General features: G+C 45.7%; 2 protein-coding genes and 3 non-coding genes across 5 annotated transcripts; all 5 read right to left on the minus strand.

The window, feature by feature from the left end:
• Window positions 1-5,342: 5,342 nt before the first annotated feature.
• Window positions 5,343-5,470, minus strand: LOC123152184 (small nucleolar RNA snoR80). The gene has a single exon (XR_006476062.1). It is a non-coding gene; the product is annotated as a small nucleolar RNA snoR80 (small nucleolar RNA).
• A 65-nt stretch (window positions 5,471-5,535) lies between these two features.
• On the minus strand, window positions 5,536-5,632 carry LOC123151660 (small nucleolar RNA Z157/R69/R10). Its single transcript, XR_006475754.1, has one exon. It is a non-coding gene; the product is annotated as a small nucleolar RNA Z157/R69/R10 (small nucleolar RNA).
• A 235-nt stretch (window positions 5,633-5,867) lies between these two features.
• LOC123151667 (small nucleolar RNA Z157/R69/R10) lies at window positions 5,868-5,962 on the minus strand. The gene has a single exon (XR_006475758.1). It is a non-coding gene; the product is annotated as a small nucleolar RNA Z157/R69/R10 (small nucleolar RNA).
• Window positions 5,963-11,905: 5,943 nt separating this feature from the next.
• Window positions 11,906-13,111, minus strand: LOC123101469 (inactive protein RESTRICTED TEV MOVEMENT 2-like). The gene has a single exon (XM_044522914.1). The coding sequence runs from the start codon at window positions 13,051-13,053 to the stop codon at window positions 12,196-12,198; it is 858 nt and encodes a 285-aa protein (XP_044378849.1). The 5' UTR covers window positions 13,054-13,111; the 3' UTR covers window positions 11,906-12,195.
• A 4,002-nt stretch (window positions 13,112-17,113) lies between these two features.
• Window positions 17,114-19,369, minus strand: LOC123082662 (uncharacterized). Its single transcript, XM_044504954.1, has 4 exons — window positions 19,213-19,369; window positions 17,825-18,006; window positions 17,515-17,639; window positions 17,114-17,417 (listed from the first exon to the last, which is right to left on the minus strand). Exons 1-4 carry the CDS (start codon window positions 19,367-19,369, stop codon window positions 17,231-17,233), a joined length of 651 nt encoding a protein of 216 aa, XP_044360889.1. The 3' UTR covers window positions 17,114-17,230.
• Window positions 19,370-21,983: the final 2,614 nt, after the last annotated feature.

Here is a 21,983-nt window from a genome sequence, read left to right on the forward strand (position 1 = left end):
ATGCACCCGAGTGGCATGAGCTTGTCTCTGATGTAATTAAATCATGTAATCATGCTCCAGCAAAACTGGATCAAATTGGCAAACAAACTGATTTTATAATCCAGGGTACTTAAAAGATCAGAGTACCAGAAACCAAGCCAATAGTAGGAGAGAAATCTCTATGTTTGGACTAAACAAAACTTAAGACCAATTGGTGCCGCAGGAGTTATATTGAATGACAGACATACGAGAGAACTTTCCACATTCTTGTAGCACGGTATCAAGAAAGGCAACTGTCGGTGGTAATGAATTCATGATAGCCATTATTAACAAGTTCAGTTTTTATTGTTCCTGAGAAACATGCTCCTAAAAGAAATATGCGACTAGGAACACAACTCTATTGACCAATAATCAAGGCATGAGCTATGTCATTCACATCTTAGATTCCAGTATGGCTAACTGGCTAAAAGCTGACTAAAATGTGAGGTCAAATTTATATGAACAGTAAGAATGCATTGTATGTAGTACGTCCAACGGAAATATGATAATACAAGAGTGTATAGGGAACCTTTGATCCTTGCATACTTCCATATGTGGATGTACACCATGGTGCACAGGCCGATTAAAGTCAATCATTAGCGTCACATGCGTCCTTTGGCACTCCGATGGTGGATCCCCCCTGCTCCATCGGCATCGGACCTGCAAGAAGCTATGGCTCAGCACACATGGATGGTAGCTGTGGTACTAAGATATGGCAGGAATTTCTGAAACTAAATTTACCGTGGAAAGGATAAGGCAAGGTGTAATGTGATGACAGCGCTAATGCTATGAACGAAGAGATGAGGATAGAAGAAGCTCTCTCTCCCCTCCCTGTTCTAAGCAATAATGGCAGTTGCAGAAAAAATAGATGTGCACCTGCTGTAATCAGTAACATCCTTATCCCACACTCTTTCTCGACTGAACAAAAACGCACATATATCAACCTCTCCACCCAGAAGAACCAAATTTGAATGTATTCAGAGCAGCAAGCCTCCAAATTGAAAGCATCCTGCGAATTACAGCCTACCCGTACGCTACACAGGAACATCTCATGTCGGAAGTGAAAAGCAGAGCAGGTGCACCTAGGTCCATGCATAGCTTTCGAGACTCAAAGCAGCGGTTGAGGACACGAGAAAGAAGAAGGAATGGAGAAAGAATGGGCTCACCTGCGAAAATTGTAGTCGAGGCCATACATAGTGCAGGGGTTGCCCAGACGAGACCTTGGACTGGGAGGAAGCGACCTTGGACTGGGAGCGCTGGAGAGACTCCTCTATCCTGGCCGAGTGAGGAGGCAGCCATCAGTCAGTAGCTACTCCGTGGCCCCCTTCACGCAACCAGATGGGAGCAAACGACATCAATCAGATGTTGAGCAAAGTAGTAGCAATAACACTGGTATAGCTGGTTACATGTGCATCGCCAAAGCAAAACCAATGGAAAAACCACACTAAAACTATAATTTCAGCCCAAATTGATCCCAGGTTTATATCCATGTGTGTCCCAGTGAAGTGAAACAACCAACACTAGATGTGTGACATAGTTCCATCACTAGTCAAGTGGAACTTGTCTAACTAGTGATAGAATTGTAGACGCCCACCCAGCTCTCAGTGATCTTTCACCAATTTGGTTCTTTAGTGTAAAATTTATCTAGTTATTCTGTACATCAACAACTCTATGTTTCTCCCAAGCAGGTTGATTTACAAAAATAAAGTAACATCGTAATCGACCACAAGCTTCTAACATCAAGTATGTGAGATTAAGAAGAGTGAACACTCACAATTCCATCATTGGTTAGGCATGTTTTGCATGGAATTTGGTTAACCAGCAAACAAGTAAATTAATGCAGACATTCTTGCTTAGGCTTCACCAGAAAAACAATAAGCATAAGCCAAAGAGGCACCACATTAGGCTGCACCAAACCAGAGGGCAACTATCACAATATGTTCATGAAAGTAATATGAGTTGCTAGCATGTTTACAAAAAAGACCGTATATGGCATCATAATCAACCCATGGTCCATCTCTTCGTTATAAAGGTTTGTGTTTTACCTGAGTTGTTACCAAATCTCATCTTAACCTTTTAAAACGTTTTCAAAACCTCAACCAAACATTTGTGAAACAACAATTAAGCCTAAACAAAGATGTGCAAAATCTTAATCAAAACTTTGTAGAACCACAGTGAGACTAAAATGTGATACATGAGACCACATAGTGACACCAAAACTGCAATGGAGCAACAATGTAAAATTGTACAGCAGCTTAATTTTGAGAAATATAATATGCCTACAGTCCAACTTGTGGCCAAATCCTGTCCATGGTTTTTTAGCTAACGGACAAATTACCGTGAGTGTATCCAGTGCATAAATTTCTCTATTTCACTGGATACATTCTTCCGGGAGCAGCAGTTAGCTTTAAACATTAGCATGCCATGGGTGGGAGTAAGCAATGATAGAGTAGAAATAGGGCCCTGATAGCAGTAATGAGGCAAATCACTAGAAAAACAAATTTGAATGACCCAGGAAAACCAGGACTTACCCAGGAGAGCATTATGATCCCTCTAGCAGTTTCTTCCAACCCTAGCAAGAATCACCCTAGCCTTTACCACAAACCATTCATGCAGGCGTACCGCCGCCACCCAATGAGCGAGCGGCTTGATGGTTGCTCCTTTGTCTTCACCTTCTCATAAGCAGCCTGTCATAAGTCATGTGCTTTTAGAATGAATCATAAACAGTATCCCAGGAAAGCCACTATCAGCCATAAGTCAGCACTGGTACTTGGTTACGAATGACGGGCATGCCATCTAGGCCGTCTGTTACTGGTATTTAGATGCTGCTGACTAGCTCTTTCAATTTGCCCGTCATGAATAACTATTTCATGGTTCAAAAATACACAATATTTGATAGCATACTAACAGAAATTATAAATACACAAACAAATATTTCATACAATTTTCAGATTACACACATTAGCATGATCAACATTTCACTCTCAGGATTTAGGTCGTAGAAATGTAAATAAACATGCACAAAGTAACAAATAAAATCTCTTAGGTTGTGGAATCTATTCATCAATAGTATGTCATCTACCCATTCCCCTGGTAAAAGAATTATGCCCGAGATACCATGTAGTAGACAGTAGCACAATTGTCCTCTAAAATTAAGAACAAAGCCCTATCAAAATATGAACAAAAAGCAAACCATGCATTTACCAGACCAAACATAGCATTTGTTATTTTATTGGCTTAAGTACATGAACTTCATCCGGGATTAGATCATACACACCATTGTGAAACCTACACTACTGCAGGACCAAAAAGGTAGGCATGATATTGATCACATAACATATACCAGTGACAGTAGCAAGATTTTTCTCCAAAATTTACAACAAGCACCTAACAAAATATGACAAAAATCAAGCCATGCATTACCAGACCAAGCAGCGTTCTTATTGGCTTAAGGACATGAACTTCAGTCAGGATTTAATCATACAGAACATTATGGAAACTATTATGACCTCTAGCTCAAGTCATGGTTTAGTAGTACACTGGCACCAAGAAAAACACCATCAGCCAGCCAGCCAGCCCACCCACCGCCACAAGGTTCCTCATCTTCGGTGCCAAGGCACCACCATCGACAACAACCCGGAGCTGCTGCATAACACAAAAATGTATGATGTCGATTCAATATGACAAACCATGTATATTTCTAAACTGGGCATTATACAATGGATGAATATGTAGCGTATGCATAGGCATTGTGCATTTATGACATGAGAGTGCCCACAATTGTACAATGCTCATTAGCATGATCAGAATTCCATTATCATGATTTTCTGTCCTGGAACTCTTTGGTTCTGAAATATATTCAAAAAGAGTGTCCCTGATCATCTAACAAGTACACATTGCACAACGTGTACACATGCCCTAGTAAAGCTTCAAATACTATGTGGTGCACAGTAGCACAATTTTTCTACAAACTTAACAACAAAAACCTACCAGAAATCAAGTCATGCATTACCAGACCAAGAGTAGCATCTGTTATTCTTATCGGCTTAAGGACTTGGACCTCAACCAGGATTAAATCGTACACAACCTACGCCACTACAGGATTAAAAACAATAGCATAATATTTATCATATAACCTATACCAGTGATATTACAACTACGACCTGACCACACCCATTATAGAGATAGTACAGAATTAATAAGAGCATAGCAAGCAACACTATGATTAACCAAGAAACACATTACTCCTCACGCCCCTAAATGCATTTTTCCTATCAAAGAAGATTGCAAACACCCACCATGGAGGGCAAGCGAGCTGGAAGGTGATTCACCAGTCGGCGCCTTTTGCAACTGAAGAAGTAGGACTCACACCAACAGACTCCTTGGTGATGTTGAGGGCCTTCTCCCTTCCACACCTGCAAGGAAATTCATACATGGTGAGGAACCACGCTTGCCAAATCGATCTTTTTCAACTACAATAGCCAGGGAGACAAAAAAATGCCGGTCACATTATTGAGACGGTATCCAGAGATTTGAGAGTCATAACAATTATGTATGTTATTATATCCGAGATATCACATATATATTTGTGAGCAGAAATACAACTTGTGCTCTTTGCCACCTGCTATACCAGCAATACCAATAGCAATACCAATACCAGGATTTTGATCTCTCCGAATAGATAGAAATTCCAACCATCTCCTATTTTCCGTGCAAATTTTAATGCAATGTAATATGACTACAGTTATTTCAATATAAAATAATTCCTAGTTTTCTTCGACCGGCGCAAGATACAAATGTGGTTCAAGTCATCCAGAGAACAATCCTACAAGCACAAACATCAGACACTAAAATAGCCAAAAAACATCAAAATCCAAAAAGCAAAACAGAAGTAGTGATCAAGGTAGCCTCGGACCGTCCTAGTTCAAAAATATTGACATGGTACAGGCAATCTATGCGCCTGCTCAGCAACCAATACAAACCATCACCAGCAAAGATCAACTTTACACTTGCTCAAACCAAAAGAAAGGGAAATAACAAGTCATCAGTGGACAGTAAATTGTGTCGGATTCAAAGTTTCCACAGCACCCTTTTGAGAAGTAATACATGGATAATTGTATTTTACTTGTGATCTGATCATCCACATTCACGAATAAAGAGACTAAAAACGCAACAATGAAAAAAAAATCGGTGGAATCTATCAGATCTTCCTATCAATGTGAAAGAACTGACATGGTCGCCATGGTGGCGCTTTCCCCTTTGTAGTTTCACATCATTTAGATCCCAAAAATGCAGTAAAATAATAAGAAATAATTTGCTAATGTGAATATATGTGGCGTTTCCAGGACAATCTTGCACCGAGAACACCACCAATCAGGATATCCCTAGAGAATCGGTTCTAGCGTCCGAGCCATTACCCCGTGAGGAACACGAATCACCAACAAAAATTGGCAATTGATGAACATCAACTAATCCAAGAAAAAACCATCAGGAAAAAAGTCATGGTTTTGGAATAAACTAGGAGCTTAGACAGCCAAAGGTTTGTCTTCAAACACACTGCTGAAGAGGCAACCTCAGAAACTCTAGTCCACATAGATGTCATCACCGCTCGAACCCCTAACCAGCTGACGATGCAAACAAAAAAATAGATCACCGATGGAACAGAAAGCAAGAAGAACTAACTAGTCGATGGGATGAGATCTGGGAGCTCATACAACCAAGGGTTTGTCTTAAAAAATAACGTTGAAGAGGCAACATCAGAGACTTTTCAACCCCCTAATCATCGGATGATTCGAACAGATAACGACACATACAAAAAGAAAAAAATAGGTTGACAGATGGGATTAGATTTGGGACCTCAGTCAACCAAGGGATTGTCTGCAGATACTGCTGAAGAGGCGGCATCAGAAACTCTAGTCCACAAATTTGTCATCACCGCTACAAACCTCTCAACAACCATCGAAAGTAGGACAATTAACAAATCCAGATGAAATCAAAAGAGTGATGTGAATGGGGGAGGGAGGAGAAGGGAGCTCTACAGGTGGATGATTCAGGATTTTGATGTTAACACCAGGAAGGATGATTTCTAAGAGCTACTACTCCAATGCATCATACCAAATCATTCATAGTTTGGAAAAGAACAAGACAAACTAACTTATTTTGACCAGAACATCAGGCTTTACCACGACAACTACTATCCTTACCTTCTTCAGTCAAACAAGGTAAGTGCCAGCCAGCAACATTTTGAATACAAAACAATAACCCATCAATCAGGCTCGAGTCTCAAACACCACTAGAGCATTCAGCAGCAACCAAATACGCATGACAAGCTCAGATTTACGCCATGCATACGACTTCTCACCCTCCGCAAGATCAAACTTCCCTGCTGTTGTGGGTCCAAACCCCTACCTGCACACAGAGAGAGAAAGCAAGATTATTATATCTGCCCACCCAAAGCTTCCTTATGGTGTCACAATAAAGAACTCCCAAATTCGGCCATAAGAAACAGGATTATATGTATGATGCACTTGTTGTTTTCTACAATCAGGAGTGCGCCCAGTCCAACAGCAACAACATATTAGAAGACCAAAATAGACCAACCACTGGCCTGGAGATCAACCAAGAACCAACTACAACCAGCTGACGCAGGTGCCATTACCACACAGTTTCTAGCACATCAACAAGGGAAACACCCGAGTGAACGCAGCACACTACCAAACTACATCGGCAAAAGAGAAAAGCTCACATGACTAAACTTCAGGGTTTAATCAACTAACTAATCAATTATAATTATCAAAAGGAAGGTTAGAAAAATAACTCTTAACTTAATTAAAATGTAATATGTAGCTCCCTTAGCTAATAGAGGCTAGCTAGAAATTTCGGCAGGATAACACGTGGGGTACAAATGCACCGAGCCACCATCCACTCCATCCCTCCTCTTCCCTACATTCCAGCTCTTCCCCCTCCTCCGCCCTTCCTCCCTATTCCACCACACCAACACACCGCGATCCAAGCCGCCAAACACATAGATCCGTTTCACTCAAATTTGTTATTTTCAAGATTTCATCAAAAATGTGATAATTGGTAACAGGATATAAGGTAGTGTATGATCCATCTATGCATGGCATAAGTGATCATGTACTGTACCAAGATAAGTCTCGACCGACCATTTTCTTGATCCACCATGTCAGAAATTTGACAAGCATAGCACTGGTATAACTGAGATGTAGCAAACATTCAGGTTTCGGAAAATAAGTATAACACTGGGACTATAAGCGCTTCAGGTTGTGCAAAATGAGCAAATAAGCTAGTATGGATCTGTTTAACAAAATGACCAAGATGTCGTTTCCTCTGTTACTAAGGTAGCTTCAGTTATTCTTCAGCTCAGAAAAACAAAGGTTTCATCTCAGTTACAAAAAATAACCTAGGTATATATACATGTTATTGACATTACAAGAGCTAAAATACAATGAGTTATCTACTCCCTTTGTTTCTTTTACTCCGCGCATTAGTTTTGTACAAAGTTAAACTCTCCAAAGTTTGACCCAGTTTATACAAAATATTATTGATATTCACAATGCAAATTTTCAATACCATTAGATCCATCATGAAATATTATTTCATATTAAATTTATTTGATATTCTAGATGTTTATATTTTTTAATATAGGTTTGATCAAACTTTGAAGAGTTTGACTTTGCAGAGTTCTAATACGCGTAGTAAAAGGAAACAGAGGGAGTATCTATCTAACTATGTCAGGCATATTGTAGTTACAAAGTACTATAGCTAGTGTTGAGTGTTGACACTCAGCAACTGCTGGTACGTTTCTGTGACATGAACGTATGTAGTTACCAAATAAATCAAAAGGTGAACAACAACAAGTTGACACGCAGTTTAGTCAGTCATAGTCATGCTATAAACTGAAAGTTAACAAATTGTCGGTGTGAACTCAAACCAATTGAAGAACATGCAATTTCAGTACCTCAAACTCAAACCTCCTGGCTTGTTCTCAAACAACAAAATGTATTGTGCTCAACAGTAGATCTCACGCGGGTAGGCCAACAGACTCGATGGTGATGTTTTGCGCCTTCTCCCCCACGCACACTATCTCTTCTGCACCCGTGTGACGAAACTTCATCAGGGCAAAGGAGCAAACTGGACCTTGATTATTAATGATATACATACAACTGAAACCATACAAGTCTAAAGCTTTGTTTCTTCCAACCTAGCAAGAATCTCCAGCCTCTACAACCCACCATTCATGCAGGCATACCACCGCCGCCCGATGAGCGAGCGGCTACCTTGGTCTTCGCCTTCTCAAAAGCAGCCTGTCATAAGTCATGAGCTTTAAGTATAAATCATAAACAATATCCCAGGAAAGCCACTATCACCCATAATTCGGCACTAGTACTTGGCTACGGATGATGGGCAGACCATCTAGGCCGTCTGTTACTGGTATTTAGATGCTAGTGACTAGCTCTTTCAATTTTCCCGTCATGAATAACTATTTCATGATTCAAAAATACACAATATTTTATAGCATATTAACAGAAATTATAAATGCACAAAAAAATATTTCATACAGTTTTCAGATTACACACGTTAATCAACATTTCATTCCCAGGATTTAGGTCGCAGAAATGTAAATAAACATGCACAAAGTAACAAGTAAAAACTGTTAGGTTCTGGAATCTATTCATCAATAGTACGTCACATAACCTATACCGGTGATATTACAACTACGACCGGACCACACCCATTATAGAGATGATACAGAATTAATAAGAGCATAGCAAGGAACACTGTGGTTAACCATGAAACGCATTACTCTTCATGCCCCTAAATGCATTTTTCCTATCAGAGAAGATTACAAACACCCACCATGGAGGGCAAGCGAGACGGAAGGTGATTCACCAGTCGGTTCCTTTTGCAGCTGAAATAGGACTCGCACCAACAAACTCCTTGGTGATGTTGAGGGCTTTCTCCCTTGCACACCTGCAAGGAAATCCATACATGGTGAGGAACAACACTTGCCAAATCGATCTTTTTCAACTACAATAGCCAGGGAGACAAAAAAATGCCGGTCACATTGTTGAGACAGTAGCCGGAGATTTGAGAATCATAACAATTATGTATGTTATTATAACCGAGATATCACATATATATTTGTGAGCAGAAATACAACTTGTGCTCTTTGGCATCTGCTATACCATCAATACCAATACCAATACCAGGATTTTGATCTCTTCGAATAGATAGAAATTCCAATCATCTCCTGTTTTCCGTGCAAATTTTAACACAACATAATAAGACTACAGTTATTTCAATATCAAATGTGGAAATGGTATAGGCAATCTATGCGTCTGTTCAGCAACCAATACTAACCATCACCAGCAAAGATCAACTTTACACTTGCTCAAACCAAAATAAATGGAAATAACAAGTGGCGGTCGAGAGTAAATTGTGTCGGATTCAGTTTCCTCAGCACCCTTTTGAGAAGTAAGAGAGGGGTAATTGTATTTTACTTCTGATCTCATCATCCACATTCACGAACAAAGAGACTAAAATGCAATAATGAAAAAAGAAATCACTGGAATCTAGCAGATCTTCCTATCAATGTGAAAGAACTGACATGGTCGCCATGGTGGCGCTTTCCCCTTTGTAGTTTTGCATCATTTAGATTCCAAAAATGCAGTAAAATAATAAGAAATAATTTGCTAATGTGAATATATGTGGCGTTTCGAGGACAATCTTGCACCGAGAAAGCTCTACAGGTGGATGATTCAGGATTTTTATGTTAATACCAGGAAGGATGATTTCTAGGAGCTACTACTCCAATGCATCATATCAAAGCGTTCATAGTTTGGAAACGAACATGACAAACTAACTTATCTTGACGAGAACATCAGGCTTTACCACGGCAACGACTATCCTTCCCTTCTTCAATCAAACAAGGTAAGTGCCAGCCAGCAGCACTTTGAATACAAAACAACAAACCATCAATCAGGCTCGAGTCTAAAACACCACTAAAACATTTAGCAGCAACCCAATACGCATGGCAAGCTCAGATTTACGCCATCCATACGTGTGCTCACCCTCCACAAGATCAAACTTCCCTTTTGCTGTGGGTAAAAGCCCCTACCTGCACAGAGAGAGAAAGCAAGATTATTATATCAGCCCACCCAAAGCTTCCTTATGGTGTCACAATAAAGAACTCCCAAACTCAGCCAAGTCCCATAGCGCTGGATCGCGGGATTCGGCCGATTTCCATACCCTCGGCGCCCTCTTCGACCCGACTATCTAGCGGCATAGGGCGGCCGAGCATGCTTGGTTTGCGGCGAAGGAGGTCGCCGCTGCCGGAGATGCAGTTGTCGTCGCCCGCTCTTCGACACTCATCTACCACACGCTCCACGGCAATGAGCCCGTGCCCCGCGATGGCAGCGATAGCGACTCCAACAAACACTGTTTAATTAAAAAAATTAGAATGAAGGCTCAAGAAGAGCCCGGCTTTGAATTAACAAAGCCATCAACCGACCTGGCATTACAGAGAACCAACAAAGCAAACAAAGAAGAAAAAGATACAAGGGGCTGATGGAGCAGCTTACAACGCAACACCCACTAACAAGCACAAAAAAAGGAAAATGGATCACAGCTTGCTAATGTCGCCGCCCACTACACTAAAGGGCTAGGACAACCAAACAGAGTAGATAGACAAGGATCAACCGACTGCTAAGGGCGGGACCAAAATTGTGTCTGTAACATCGGGCGGAGAAGGGACAGCTCCTACCTCCTCATATGCCGAAGAGGGCCCCTACCCTCTCGTCCTGGCTCGAGGACACCGCATCGTCGGCAAGAGGGACGCTCACCTGAGAGCTAGGATAGGAGCCGGCTTCACAGCCACTCATAAAGAACTCGTCGCCTGACCTGCACGAAGCCAGAAGCACACCACGCCAGCTACAACGCCGCCGCCCCCGGACACCCAGCAAAGAGGGAAAGCCATTTGGGGCAATCGGAGAGGAATGGAACAGCACCGAGCCAAGCCACAGCAGCGAGCATCACAAGAGCAAAATCAGCCGCCGCAGAGAAGAGTCGGGTACTCAAAAACACGGCTGACAACCACGCTGGCGAGAAACCACCAAAGGGGACGCCGGATCTGCAATCATGCATCGCTGGCCACTGTAGAGAGGATAGACCAGCTGCCACACGCCTCCACACCAAGGCAACACTCACCCGAACCTGCAACATCCCCAGGTGGCGTCTCCATGGAGAGCACGGCGCACACAGCGATGACGCCGCCCAATCCGGAGAGGATTTTGAGCTTTCGCTCGGGAGCAAGGTAGGGGGTGGGCAAGGAGGGTCCTCAACGGTGCCTCCAGGAAGGAAAGTGATGCCCTTGGGCGTCACCGCCGCTGAGGCCGGACCAACTGGCCTAGGGTTTCCCCCGGACCCAGACCTGAGCCACCTCACCAGCCAGCCGCCGGCAGCCAAGGCTGCCGGACACCATGGATGGGGAGGAGGAGTGAGCCAGAGAGGTGGAGGAGTTGTACCTTCAGATCTGACGAAGAAGAAGGCCTCCCGCCGCGACCACCAACCACCATGGGCCTCGCCGCCCGAGCGGCCGAGGAACCTGGCCACCGGCACCAACGGAGGCCGCCAGCCGCACGCCGACACCTCGCCACCCGGGGCCGCCGCCCGACGACCGCTGCCCTTCACAAGAAAAACGAAGCGGCAAGATCCCCGCCGCCACCGTCACCGGCGGCCACGGGGGCTTGCCCGGCGACCTCCTTGGGTGGCGGCGAGGGAAAAAGGGGGAGGTGTGGGGGTGGCGGCGCGAGGAAACCCTAGTCGCCGCCCGAGCAGACGACACCGGGGCTGGGAGGCGGGGCTCATGTTTAATTAAGTTCGGTATGTATTAAAAAGCTCCCCTATACTATGCGTATGATGAACTCCCTATGCTATAGTCGTATATGCTTGTGATGAACTCTGGCGAGATGTTCTTAGTATGTTTAAATTTGCAGTATGAATATGCAGAATTTGTTCTTGCTACGTGTCCGGTGTCCCGAAAAAACGTTTACAGGATACCATAAACGATTTTTTCGGGACGGCCGGTTGTGGGATCTGCTAGAGATACTCTTACCCACTGTTGGTGTATGTGACATAGTCATTCTCCATAGCTACTCACTTCTTGAAGAGCCTCTGGGAGACGAAGAAGCCGAATGTGAAGGCGGCGACGCCAACGGCCACCACCTCCTTGTTCTTCCTCGCCATCTCCATTGCGCCCTCCGCCCACTTCATGTCCGTCAGCTGCCCCAGGCCTTCCGTCATGCGCTCTTTCCAGCGGCTGCACGCCGTGGCCGCCGCCGTCTTCTCCTGCTCTGCTCTAGCTTCTTCCATGGCCGCCGCCACCGCAGCAGCCTTGGCCCTCTCTTCCTCGCCGCGTCGCCTCACCGTCTCCGCCAGGCGCTCCCGGTCAACCACCGCCATGGCTTTGCCGCTGGAGGTTGGATTCGGTGCCTGCTTCTCCGGCGTCTGCGCAGCTGCTGCCGCCTGGGGAGCCTTCTGCTGCTCTTCCCTGGGCTTCGTTCTGATCTCCTCGATGGATGTGGGCGCCGCATCACCGGAAGGTGCGGGCTTGGGCACCTTCTTCTCACCGCCGGCGTCTCCCGTCTTCACGTCGCCGTCGACCTGCTCTGTTGGCGCACCCTCGTCCTTGGGCGCACCGGCACGCTTGGGCATGGTGAGCGTGAGCACACCGGCCTCGAAGCGGCCGGCGATGTCGTCGAGGCTGGCGGAGGAGGGCAGCTGGAAGACCTTGTGGAGGGAGGCGCCCGGCCTGGTGCCGCGGATGGTGAGCCTGCCCGCGCCGTCGACCTGCACCCGGAAGTCGTCCTTCCTGAAGCCGGTGAGGGTGAGGCGGAGTACGTAGGTGCCGGCCCTCTCCGTCCACTCGAACTTGGGGTCCACCACCGTTGCCCCCGGTGGTGGAGCTGGGTGCGGATGCTGCTGCTGCTGCTTGGTGCCGGTGGCGGCCGCCATGAGGAGGCGTAGGCAAGGAATCGTGATGGATACAGCCGTGGTTTTGTGTGAGAGGGAGGGAGAGAGAGAGGATGAGATGGGAAGGTTGGCATGATGCGTTGTGTATATATACGTACGTAGGTGTTGCCATGGTGAGGAGAAGATTGTTGGATGGAACTAACCCGGCCGGGCCGGCCATGCATGCGTACGTGTAGGTAGGAAGAAGAAGTGTAGCTTCGCTTGCAAGGTACGTATCCATGGAGACATGCATGGCTTCATGGGATCTTTGCGCGGGAGGGTAAATCAATGGATTTGGATGGAGGGAAGCTAAGCTACGGAGGTGAAGAAGGAATGCTTGCTTGTTGTGCATGTCATCGTGGCAGCCAAGCCAACTCCATCCAGATATCGCCGGCACCGGCAGCACCATGTTCACATATCGATGGGAGGCCGCGTGCGTCGTTAATTGGGTCAGCATCTCATCTTCATTTTATCTCACTTCAACATATATATATATATATATATATATATATATATATATATATATATATATATATATATATATATATATATATAACTTTTTTTTCCAGAAAACTTTTGATCTATTCATCAACTGTCAAGGTAGTACAGGGAACATTAGAGCATCTCAACAGCCGCCCAACGCGCCGCGCGCTAAAAACTACTTTGCCGCGCGCGCTTCGCCTGGTTTTACGCGGCCTGCAGCGCTGGCTTCAACAGCCGCGCTAAAATGCAGCGCGCGCGCGCCGCTCCAGCAGCGCGCAAAAAATGCAGCGCGCGCGACTCGCCGGGGCATTGCATATATTGCATTTTGGACTCAAATGGATGTCAAACATTCAAAATGCAATGAACTTGACATATAAATTTCACACAAACAAGTTGATGAATAAAAGTTCATGCCCACAAGTTCAAAATCATGCCCACAAGTTCAACCAACCAAGTTCATGACACAAATGAAAGACACATCAAGCCTCGTCCTCGTCTTCGTCCTCATCTTCGGAAGATGATTCTTCCTCCTCCGAAGATGATTCTTCCTACTCATCATCATTGTCACGCATCGCATCACGTGAAGCTCGGACGGTGTTGGCAAGATCTTCAACGGCATCTCCATGGGAAGGTGTGTGAGGCACACCGGAAGACATTCCGCCCATGACGGGCGGAGGTGGACCCATGCCTCCCATGAGAGAAGAAAAACTCATGCCTCCCATGGTGACCATAGAACCGGGGGGTGCTCCAAAGCCACCCATGCCTCTCATGGCCTCCATGGTAGCGGTTAATTCCACTCACGTTGCGAACATCAAAGTGTTCTTTCATCCGCCCCCAATAAGCGTCTCTACTTTGATCACCTCCAACGGATGGATCCCTTGACACTTGCAACCAAGTATTGCATAGTAAGATGTCATCGGTGTTGGTGTAATTGCCCGCTCTTCCTTTCGGCGCGTCGACAATACCCTCACCATCCTCGTCCACCTCGAACTCATGCTCTTCAAAATGCATGTCATTGGTTTGAGACCAATGCGAATTGTTGGAGCCAACACCCATAGTTGACATGTATGCATCATCGTTCACACTACAAAATATATAGAACAATGCAAATAAACTATCTATATGGATTATTCAAAAAATAACAAAAAATGAAAAGTTGGAAAAAATTTCTACCTTTGGGGCATATCGTCGAACATGTTGTGCGCGTCGGCGGACGGCTCAATGAGTGAGCTCGCCGGCGCTTCGGTAGCCGTGCGCCTGCCACACGCCCTGCAAGCTTCTTTCTTCTCGCCTTCGAGGTGCCGGAGCCGTCCGCCGCCTTGTTCTTCTTCGCGGATTCTTGCCCTTCTTCAGCCGCGCCGCATTGGGGAGCTTCGAGGGGGCGGCGGCGGCACGGGACGGCGCCGGTGCGACGCCGCCCGCCGCTGTGGTCATCCGCGGCGGCATGAAGAGGCCGCGCGCGAGGCCGATGCTCGGAGGAGCTCCGGTGGTGGTGAGGCCAAAGCTCCCCGCGCTAGGGTTTCCGGCGGTGGGGGAGGGGTCGCGGCTGTAGGATGGGGTGAGCGGGGTGCCGGCGCGTGCGTCCATCGGGTCAAGTTCGCTGGTGCCGGCGCGCGCGGGGCGAAGGTGGCGGGGAGGAGAGAGTGTGGCGCGAGCGCTCGTGTGTGCCGCGCGCGGAAGCCGGCGCCCCAAATACACAGCGCGAGTTGGCGTTTCGGACCGCGCGCCCAACTACATATGCCGGGCGCGCGGTTATTGCGCGCCAGATGGAGCTTGTCTACAGGTTGCGCACGCGCTGTGGCGCGGCGCTTATTTAGCGCAGCTGTTGGAGATGCTCTTAGAAGTAAAATTTACATCCATATTCGTAGACCACCTAGCGACGACTACAAGCACTACAGCGAGCCGAAGGTGCGCCGCCGTCATCACCCCTCCCTCGTCGAAGTCGGGAACACATTGTTGTACTAGACAGTCGGGAAGTCGTCGTGCTAAAGTTTCATAGGACCAGCGCACCAGAACAGCAACCGCCGCCGGTGAGGAGAAGCATAGACCGTAAGGATCCAACCTACAGACATACAAACAAAGACGAACGAAGACCGGATCCAGTCGGATCTGTCGGAGTCAAACACCAACCGGATCCCACGAGATCCATCGGAGACAAACCTCCACACGTCTTCTGACGATGCTTGAAACATCACTGGGACGGGGCTAGGCAGGGAGGACCTCATTCCATCTTCAAGAAGTCGTCGCCGCCTCGTCTTCTTGAGCATGGCACAAAGTCTAGCAAAACTCAGAAAAGCATCTAAAAACGGAGCCCTCCTGCCGGCAAGGGCCAGGATTCACCGTGCCTCCATGGTCCAAGGACCATAGGAGATGAGGTGGACCGGCGGCGCCGACGAGAGGCAAGGAAACACTAGATGGGAGTTTCACACGTGGGCAGGAGTGAAGGGTTATTAAGTATATATATATAACTTGTATATACATTAATAAAAGAAATAGTGGCATGGCTTCAGAATGTGCAGTTTTTCACTTGGATAGCGCACGCATGGACCGACCTCCAATCAAAAAATTATATTCCGACCCTCTCTTCGACACTCATCTACCACACGCTCCACGGCAATGAGCCCGTGCCCCGCGATGGCAGCGATAGCGACTCCAACAAACAGTGTTTAATTACTTTCGGTATGTATTAAAAAGCTCCCCTATACTATGTATATGCTATATATGCTTGTGATGAACTCTGGGAAGGACGAGGAGTATCTGGACGTGAGCTCAAATGAGCCGTTATCCACGTTGTTGGTTAGCGCATCTGGATGTGTGCAATTAGTTTATACTAGCACTGGTGGTCATCCAGAAATCGGGTACTGTTTCGAAATACGTCCTGGCAGCCGTGTCCAATGGGCCAGAGTTAACGCTGGTGAGGACGGCAATTTGCCGCCGGGGAGGTGTTCCATGGATCAGAATCAGAGCCGCCGTCTGATCCGTGAATCAGGGAATTCGCTTTACCATCTCGCCGCACGAGTCGAGTTGAATCCAGAGTCTAGCCGTCTTCTCGTGCAAAGCGACTGGCGATTTGAAGGCGGCGACGAGTCAACATGGTAGGGGCGTAAACCACGGAAGAGAAGGACAAACTATATTATAACTAGGTAGAGATGAGAATTTGTGGAGATGAAGAATTCTACTTCGCTTCCTAGAGAATTTGTGGGTCTTACATGGACATGTGTTAGATAATGGCTTGTGCTACAAATCATTCGGTTGATATGAGGGAAACGTAAGTGACCTCCACTGCCGTCAGATGCCCATTCTAGCAAAAATCACGGACAGCGGCGCACGAGCTCGCTGTGAATAAAGGTGCGAGAGAAGAAGGGGATAAGCTAAAGGGCGAGCAGGGGGAGAAGAAAAGGGATAAGGTAGGAAGACTAGTCTTCGTGGGTCCATTGCATCATGTGGTTGCCTGCGAGTGGGTCGCGGGCGCGTGCGTGGACGCTACCGGCCGAAGCTTCGGCCGGCGTGTAGGCGTGAAACGTTTTCCTTACACAATTATGGTAGATGTTAAATAGAAAGACCCAATTCGATTCCCTACCTTGCGCAATTTGTTTGAGTAGTATATTCTACTGAATTAGTTAATAGATAAGAGATATAATTGCATGATGCCATGTCACACAATATCACAAATTAAAGATAGCATCATCCTTGGTTCTCAATTAGTGGTGGTGCCTTCTCTGGTCGTTGATGTTCTGAAGCCGCATTGTGGGCAAGTATTGGTGGTGTCCTCTTCTGTGGGCAGTTTGGGACTAACCGCATAAGCAACCAGCATAAAGCCTAACGTCATCTTGGCAGCCAAGTCAAACACACCCCGAATCCTCATTGCGTAACGCCTAGTACGCCTGCATGTAGAAAGAGGTAATTAAGATCATACATATATATCAACCTGTCAAAGAAACAGAAACTGAAGGAAGAAATAGATGTAGTTTCGTATCCTACAGAGGGTCGTCTACTTCTTGACTGGCTTGTACAGAGGGACGCTGGTGAATAGTGGTGGGAATCTTCCCCGCCTTGGACAAGGCATCATACAGCTCCTCCTTCTTCTGCTTGATCTCGTGAGCATGCTGGATTGATACACACAAATATGTAATTATCAGTGTCCTTACATCATGTCATCGATTATTAAATAAGCACTGATTGAGGCTGTTATATAATACAGTAATTAGCAAGAACGATGTAAAGGGAGTGATTAGTTTTGCTGTTGCCATCCTTGATGTCGGGAGATAGATCGTGAGAGAGAAGATAGTACCTCGCTGAAGAACCTGCTGCTTGGCACGAGTTGGGGTCGCCCCTCCGCGGCCGCCGCCAGCGTTCCACCAAGCCTCCTCCCCCACGCATCGAACCGCCGCTGCCATCGACCCTCGCCGGTATGCAAATAATTAGGCACAAGGACGATCGAGTACGGTGCGACGGCGCGGTGCGGTGCGCCAACTTATAATCTTGCGAGCAGGCCCAGCCCACCTTTCTTTCGGAAGTCGGAACTAGTGCACGTACCACAGTCGGTTTCATAAAACAAAAGAAAACGTACGAAAGTCGGTGTCATATCTAGGACTGAATGCACACGCCTGATTCTTTACTTTTTAATTAAAAACGGGAATTGCTATGTCTCAGTCAACGTGGTATGTCCGTGAGATCTTACGTTGAGATTTGTGTAAACTTCTTTTTTTCTTTCTTCCTTTTATATGTCGTGTTACTTGATTGAGACTTCGTTAAGTCTCAGTTGATTGAGATCTAGCAACACCCTTTAAAAAAATATTTTCTTTCGAGAAAAAATGATTATTTTTTTTAGATTTTCCCTTTAGAGAAACATATAGTATCTTTTTTAACAAATATATACATTCATTTCATAAAAATAGTACCATTGAAAATTATTTTGAATATATGAATCCAACAAAATAAGATTAGTGACATACAACTTATATTTCATTAGTCAAATCTATGGTTAAAATTGGGTACAAAATATGAAGGGGGCCAATAAACCCGAACTCACAGGTAGTAGGAGATTACCAGGGTAGTAGTTACTATGTGGGCCATCAGGTGGGCAAGGCGGAGAGTTATCCATGAGAGACAACTAGTTCCAGATCCCCATGAGCACATCATATTTTGTGGAGAAATTCCTAGACGACCTTGAATTTGGAACTGCATGCAATTCATTAAAACCCAGGGGCTTGCATGTACCTGTGAGTTTGGCACCCAAACCTTGGCTACCACCCGTGGATCATGAAATAAATTTGATCCTGCATAGGACCTAGATGTGGCACAAGAGGAGAAGCCGCAGTGATTTGCAGGGAGAAGCGAAGAAATTTATTGGGAGCATCTCTGTTGTCTTTCAAAGGTTAGTGGATCCGGCGATACTTAAGGCACACGCATGCAATGAAGCTGTGGCTTTAGCTACTGATCTTCTTCTTCAATCCCTCTCTGTTGCCTGTGATTGCATGGAGATTGTCACAACATTTCTAGCAGCGCCCCATGCTGATATGCCGCAGTCTTGTCACGTCCTCGATTGATATTGGATGCCATGTGTGGCTGGCCATACCTCGAGACATTTATTTGCATTCGTCTAGTGTTTGATGATTAATAAAAGGTATAGTTCTAAAAATGAGCAAGGAGTTGCACAGACAGAAAGGACCGTCGAACAGAAATCTCGGAACTGAACATGTGTCTTCTTCCTCTGTCCGGCTTCTGTTTCTGCTCCTCTCATCTCGATCATCTGTTTCTCCGGTGGTCTCTCTCCACAAGCGGCTTTATCATTCTCCGGTGGGTGCTTGAGCGTCGCTCCCTTCATGATCGGCATTGCTTTTGAAGAACCCTGTCGTCCCAGTGGTGTCATGACATGGTTCGTGCGGATATGGTCATTGTTTGTAGTTTGTCGATCGCAGATCTGATCGTTTTGCATTTTTTTTCTCGCCTTCATGTAGTTTTGGTCTTATATGACTTTACTATTTGTCGGCGTGTTATTTCTGTGTGTGGGTTGGTGTTGGCTGTGTGCATCCTAGTTATGCAGAGGCCGAGCGTGTGCTCACTATGTTTGTATTCTCTTGATGCTATATTGAGTCAATAAAATTCACCCTTTGTCAAAAATCAGGTGTCCACCACGGGGACGGGTTGTGACATTTGGTACCCAGAGTAGGGGTCCACCCACCTCATCTCCAATTCCTCTCCAATCGACCACAAAACCCTCCACAAATTTGCCAAAAATCCCCAATCTATTATCCTTTTCTTCTACCAAGTTGGTGCTCTCTCAGGAGTGCTTGCGGAATGGGTGATGCTACAGGGATGATGGCACCGGGTCCTGCTTAGATCCACCCGTACATCCAGTTGTTGCTTGTGCACGGACCGTATTTACCACTGGCAGGAACGTGTAAGTCGACGACGGGTGCCGCGACTATTGTCAAGGTTCATGCGAACATGGGCTTCATCTCTGTAGTGTCCGCCAAGTACTCAACACTACCCCGACTAGGTGTCATCCAAACATCATCATCGCGTGTGCCGCCATCCACGTCCACGACATAGCAACGGAAATGTCATCCCGGGGAGCTTAGTGTCTTGAGTACTTCATTCACTTCAATATACACGACTGTTTGTGGGTTGTCGCTGCCACAATGCACATGGAAGGCAAGGCCAGGGGTATGAGGCATAAAGATTGCATCAAGTGGTTTTGAGTGGCACGAGTTCATGTACAACGTTGGAGAACACTGCTGTTGGGGATCTTCTACCATCGACACAAATTCTAGATTCTCTTAGTGTGTCCATGTAAAAGGGGACATGTTAGTCACACAACCCACTCGGTGCTTGATTGTCAACTCTAGGGAGGTTATGGACACAACTATTGAGCTGATGAAGCCTGCCAAGGTGTTGACCTCTGAACAACTCTCGGGGAGCTGAACACTAGTCAAATTCTCACGCATATTGGTGGCTCCTCTCTTTTCTTGGAGTTCTAGTCGGATTCTGTGGATGAAATAGTAATTGTACTCGAGAATTATGCTCTCCAAAATTCAGTGTGGAATGAAGAGATTCTTGATGATGTGGTCACTCATGTTGGAGGTATGTCATTGTTCTTTGAGTTGTGAGTGAAGCCAATTCTCAATGGTTATGAAGAAATTATGACACATGTTGGAGGTGTATCCTTGTTCCTAGAGCCTTGTGTGGAACCAGCTGCAAAATTAGTGTTCTCTGAGTATCACCTCGTAGAGCTTGAAGATGAAGTTTCTGCTATGGGATTCTCTCATAGTCATGGCAAATGCATGTTTGGGCAGCAGAGGCCGTATCACTGGAGGTATCAAAAGTTCAGAATAGAATTTATGTTGTTCAACCATGTCCTTGTGTCCTTATATCCTTGGAAGCTACACGCATCCGTCCATGTTATTGTGATTCAGATTTTGGGGATCTTGAATCTGTTACAACTTACAACAGCAGCTCCATGTGTTCTTCTATTTAAGCCAACCGTTCTGAGCTTGTGGCATGGATGCGAAATGCTCCCTCTGTACCAAAATATAAGACATTTTTAGGCTACCAAAATATAACACGTTTTTAAGGCTATCTTAGCCTAAAAATGTCTTATATTTTGGTACAGGGGTAGTATATCCTTATACCGAAAGAGACTTCCTACCTCGCTTTAAGATAAAGCACACCCGCATACAACCAACGTCCAACATCCAAGTGAAACGGAGGTTCACAACAGACACATGGAAATAAAAATAGTTCTGGAAACGCTAGGAAGAAAGAGAAAACAAACGCAGTACGACACATGTTGTGGGGAATAGCTAACAAGCCCACAATAGTCTAAAAAACATAGCCTCAACCTCAAGGAGGATAAATGATCATTAGTAGTCGGGTCGCCACCTTCTTGTGCTTCCTCGTCAATGCATCAATGACCATATTATCACGCCGCTTGGAGAGAGGCTTCCACAGCTCCAACAATCTGCAAAATTTATAAATCGCATCGGTAGATCTTGATGGAAATATATGTTCTATGACGAGCTTATTTCTATCGCACCACAGGGTCCAAGCCAAGGTTCCAATATTCACCCACAACATTCTGCGAACCTGGCCGGAGCAATTGGCTAGAAGCTGGTGCCACTCAGGGAAATTGGTTGGGTCCACTATTACCCCAAACATCCCTAAAACAGCTCATTAGTGTATCCTTATTTCCATGTGATCCAGGAAATCTGCTACAGTTCTCGCGCTTATATCAGGTGACGAGCAATTTACGCTTGGAAGAATTCATATTGTTGGCATTACTGTGTGTAGCTGAAGCTGAGGACAAAACAATGTGGAAGTGATCAGAGTTGCAGCTATATATCTCCAAGCACTCAAGCCGCAAGCAACATTTCTTTGTTATTACATGGCCCTTTGAAGATTTCTTCAGTTGTTATGGTGGTGGTTAGTGTGGTCAAATCTCCCTGGTT

The sequence above is a fragment of the Triticum aestivum genome, chromosome 1B, assembly GCF_018294505.1.
Source record: "Triticum aestivum cultivar Chinese Spring chromosome 1B, IWGSC CS RefSeq v2.1, whole genome shotgun sequence".
In the NCBI taxonomy this organism is placed as follows: Eukaryota; Viridiplantae; Streptophyta; class Magnoliopsida; order Poales; family Poaceae; genus Triticum; species Triticum aestivum.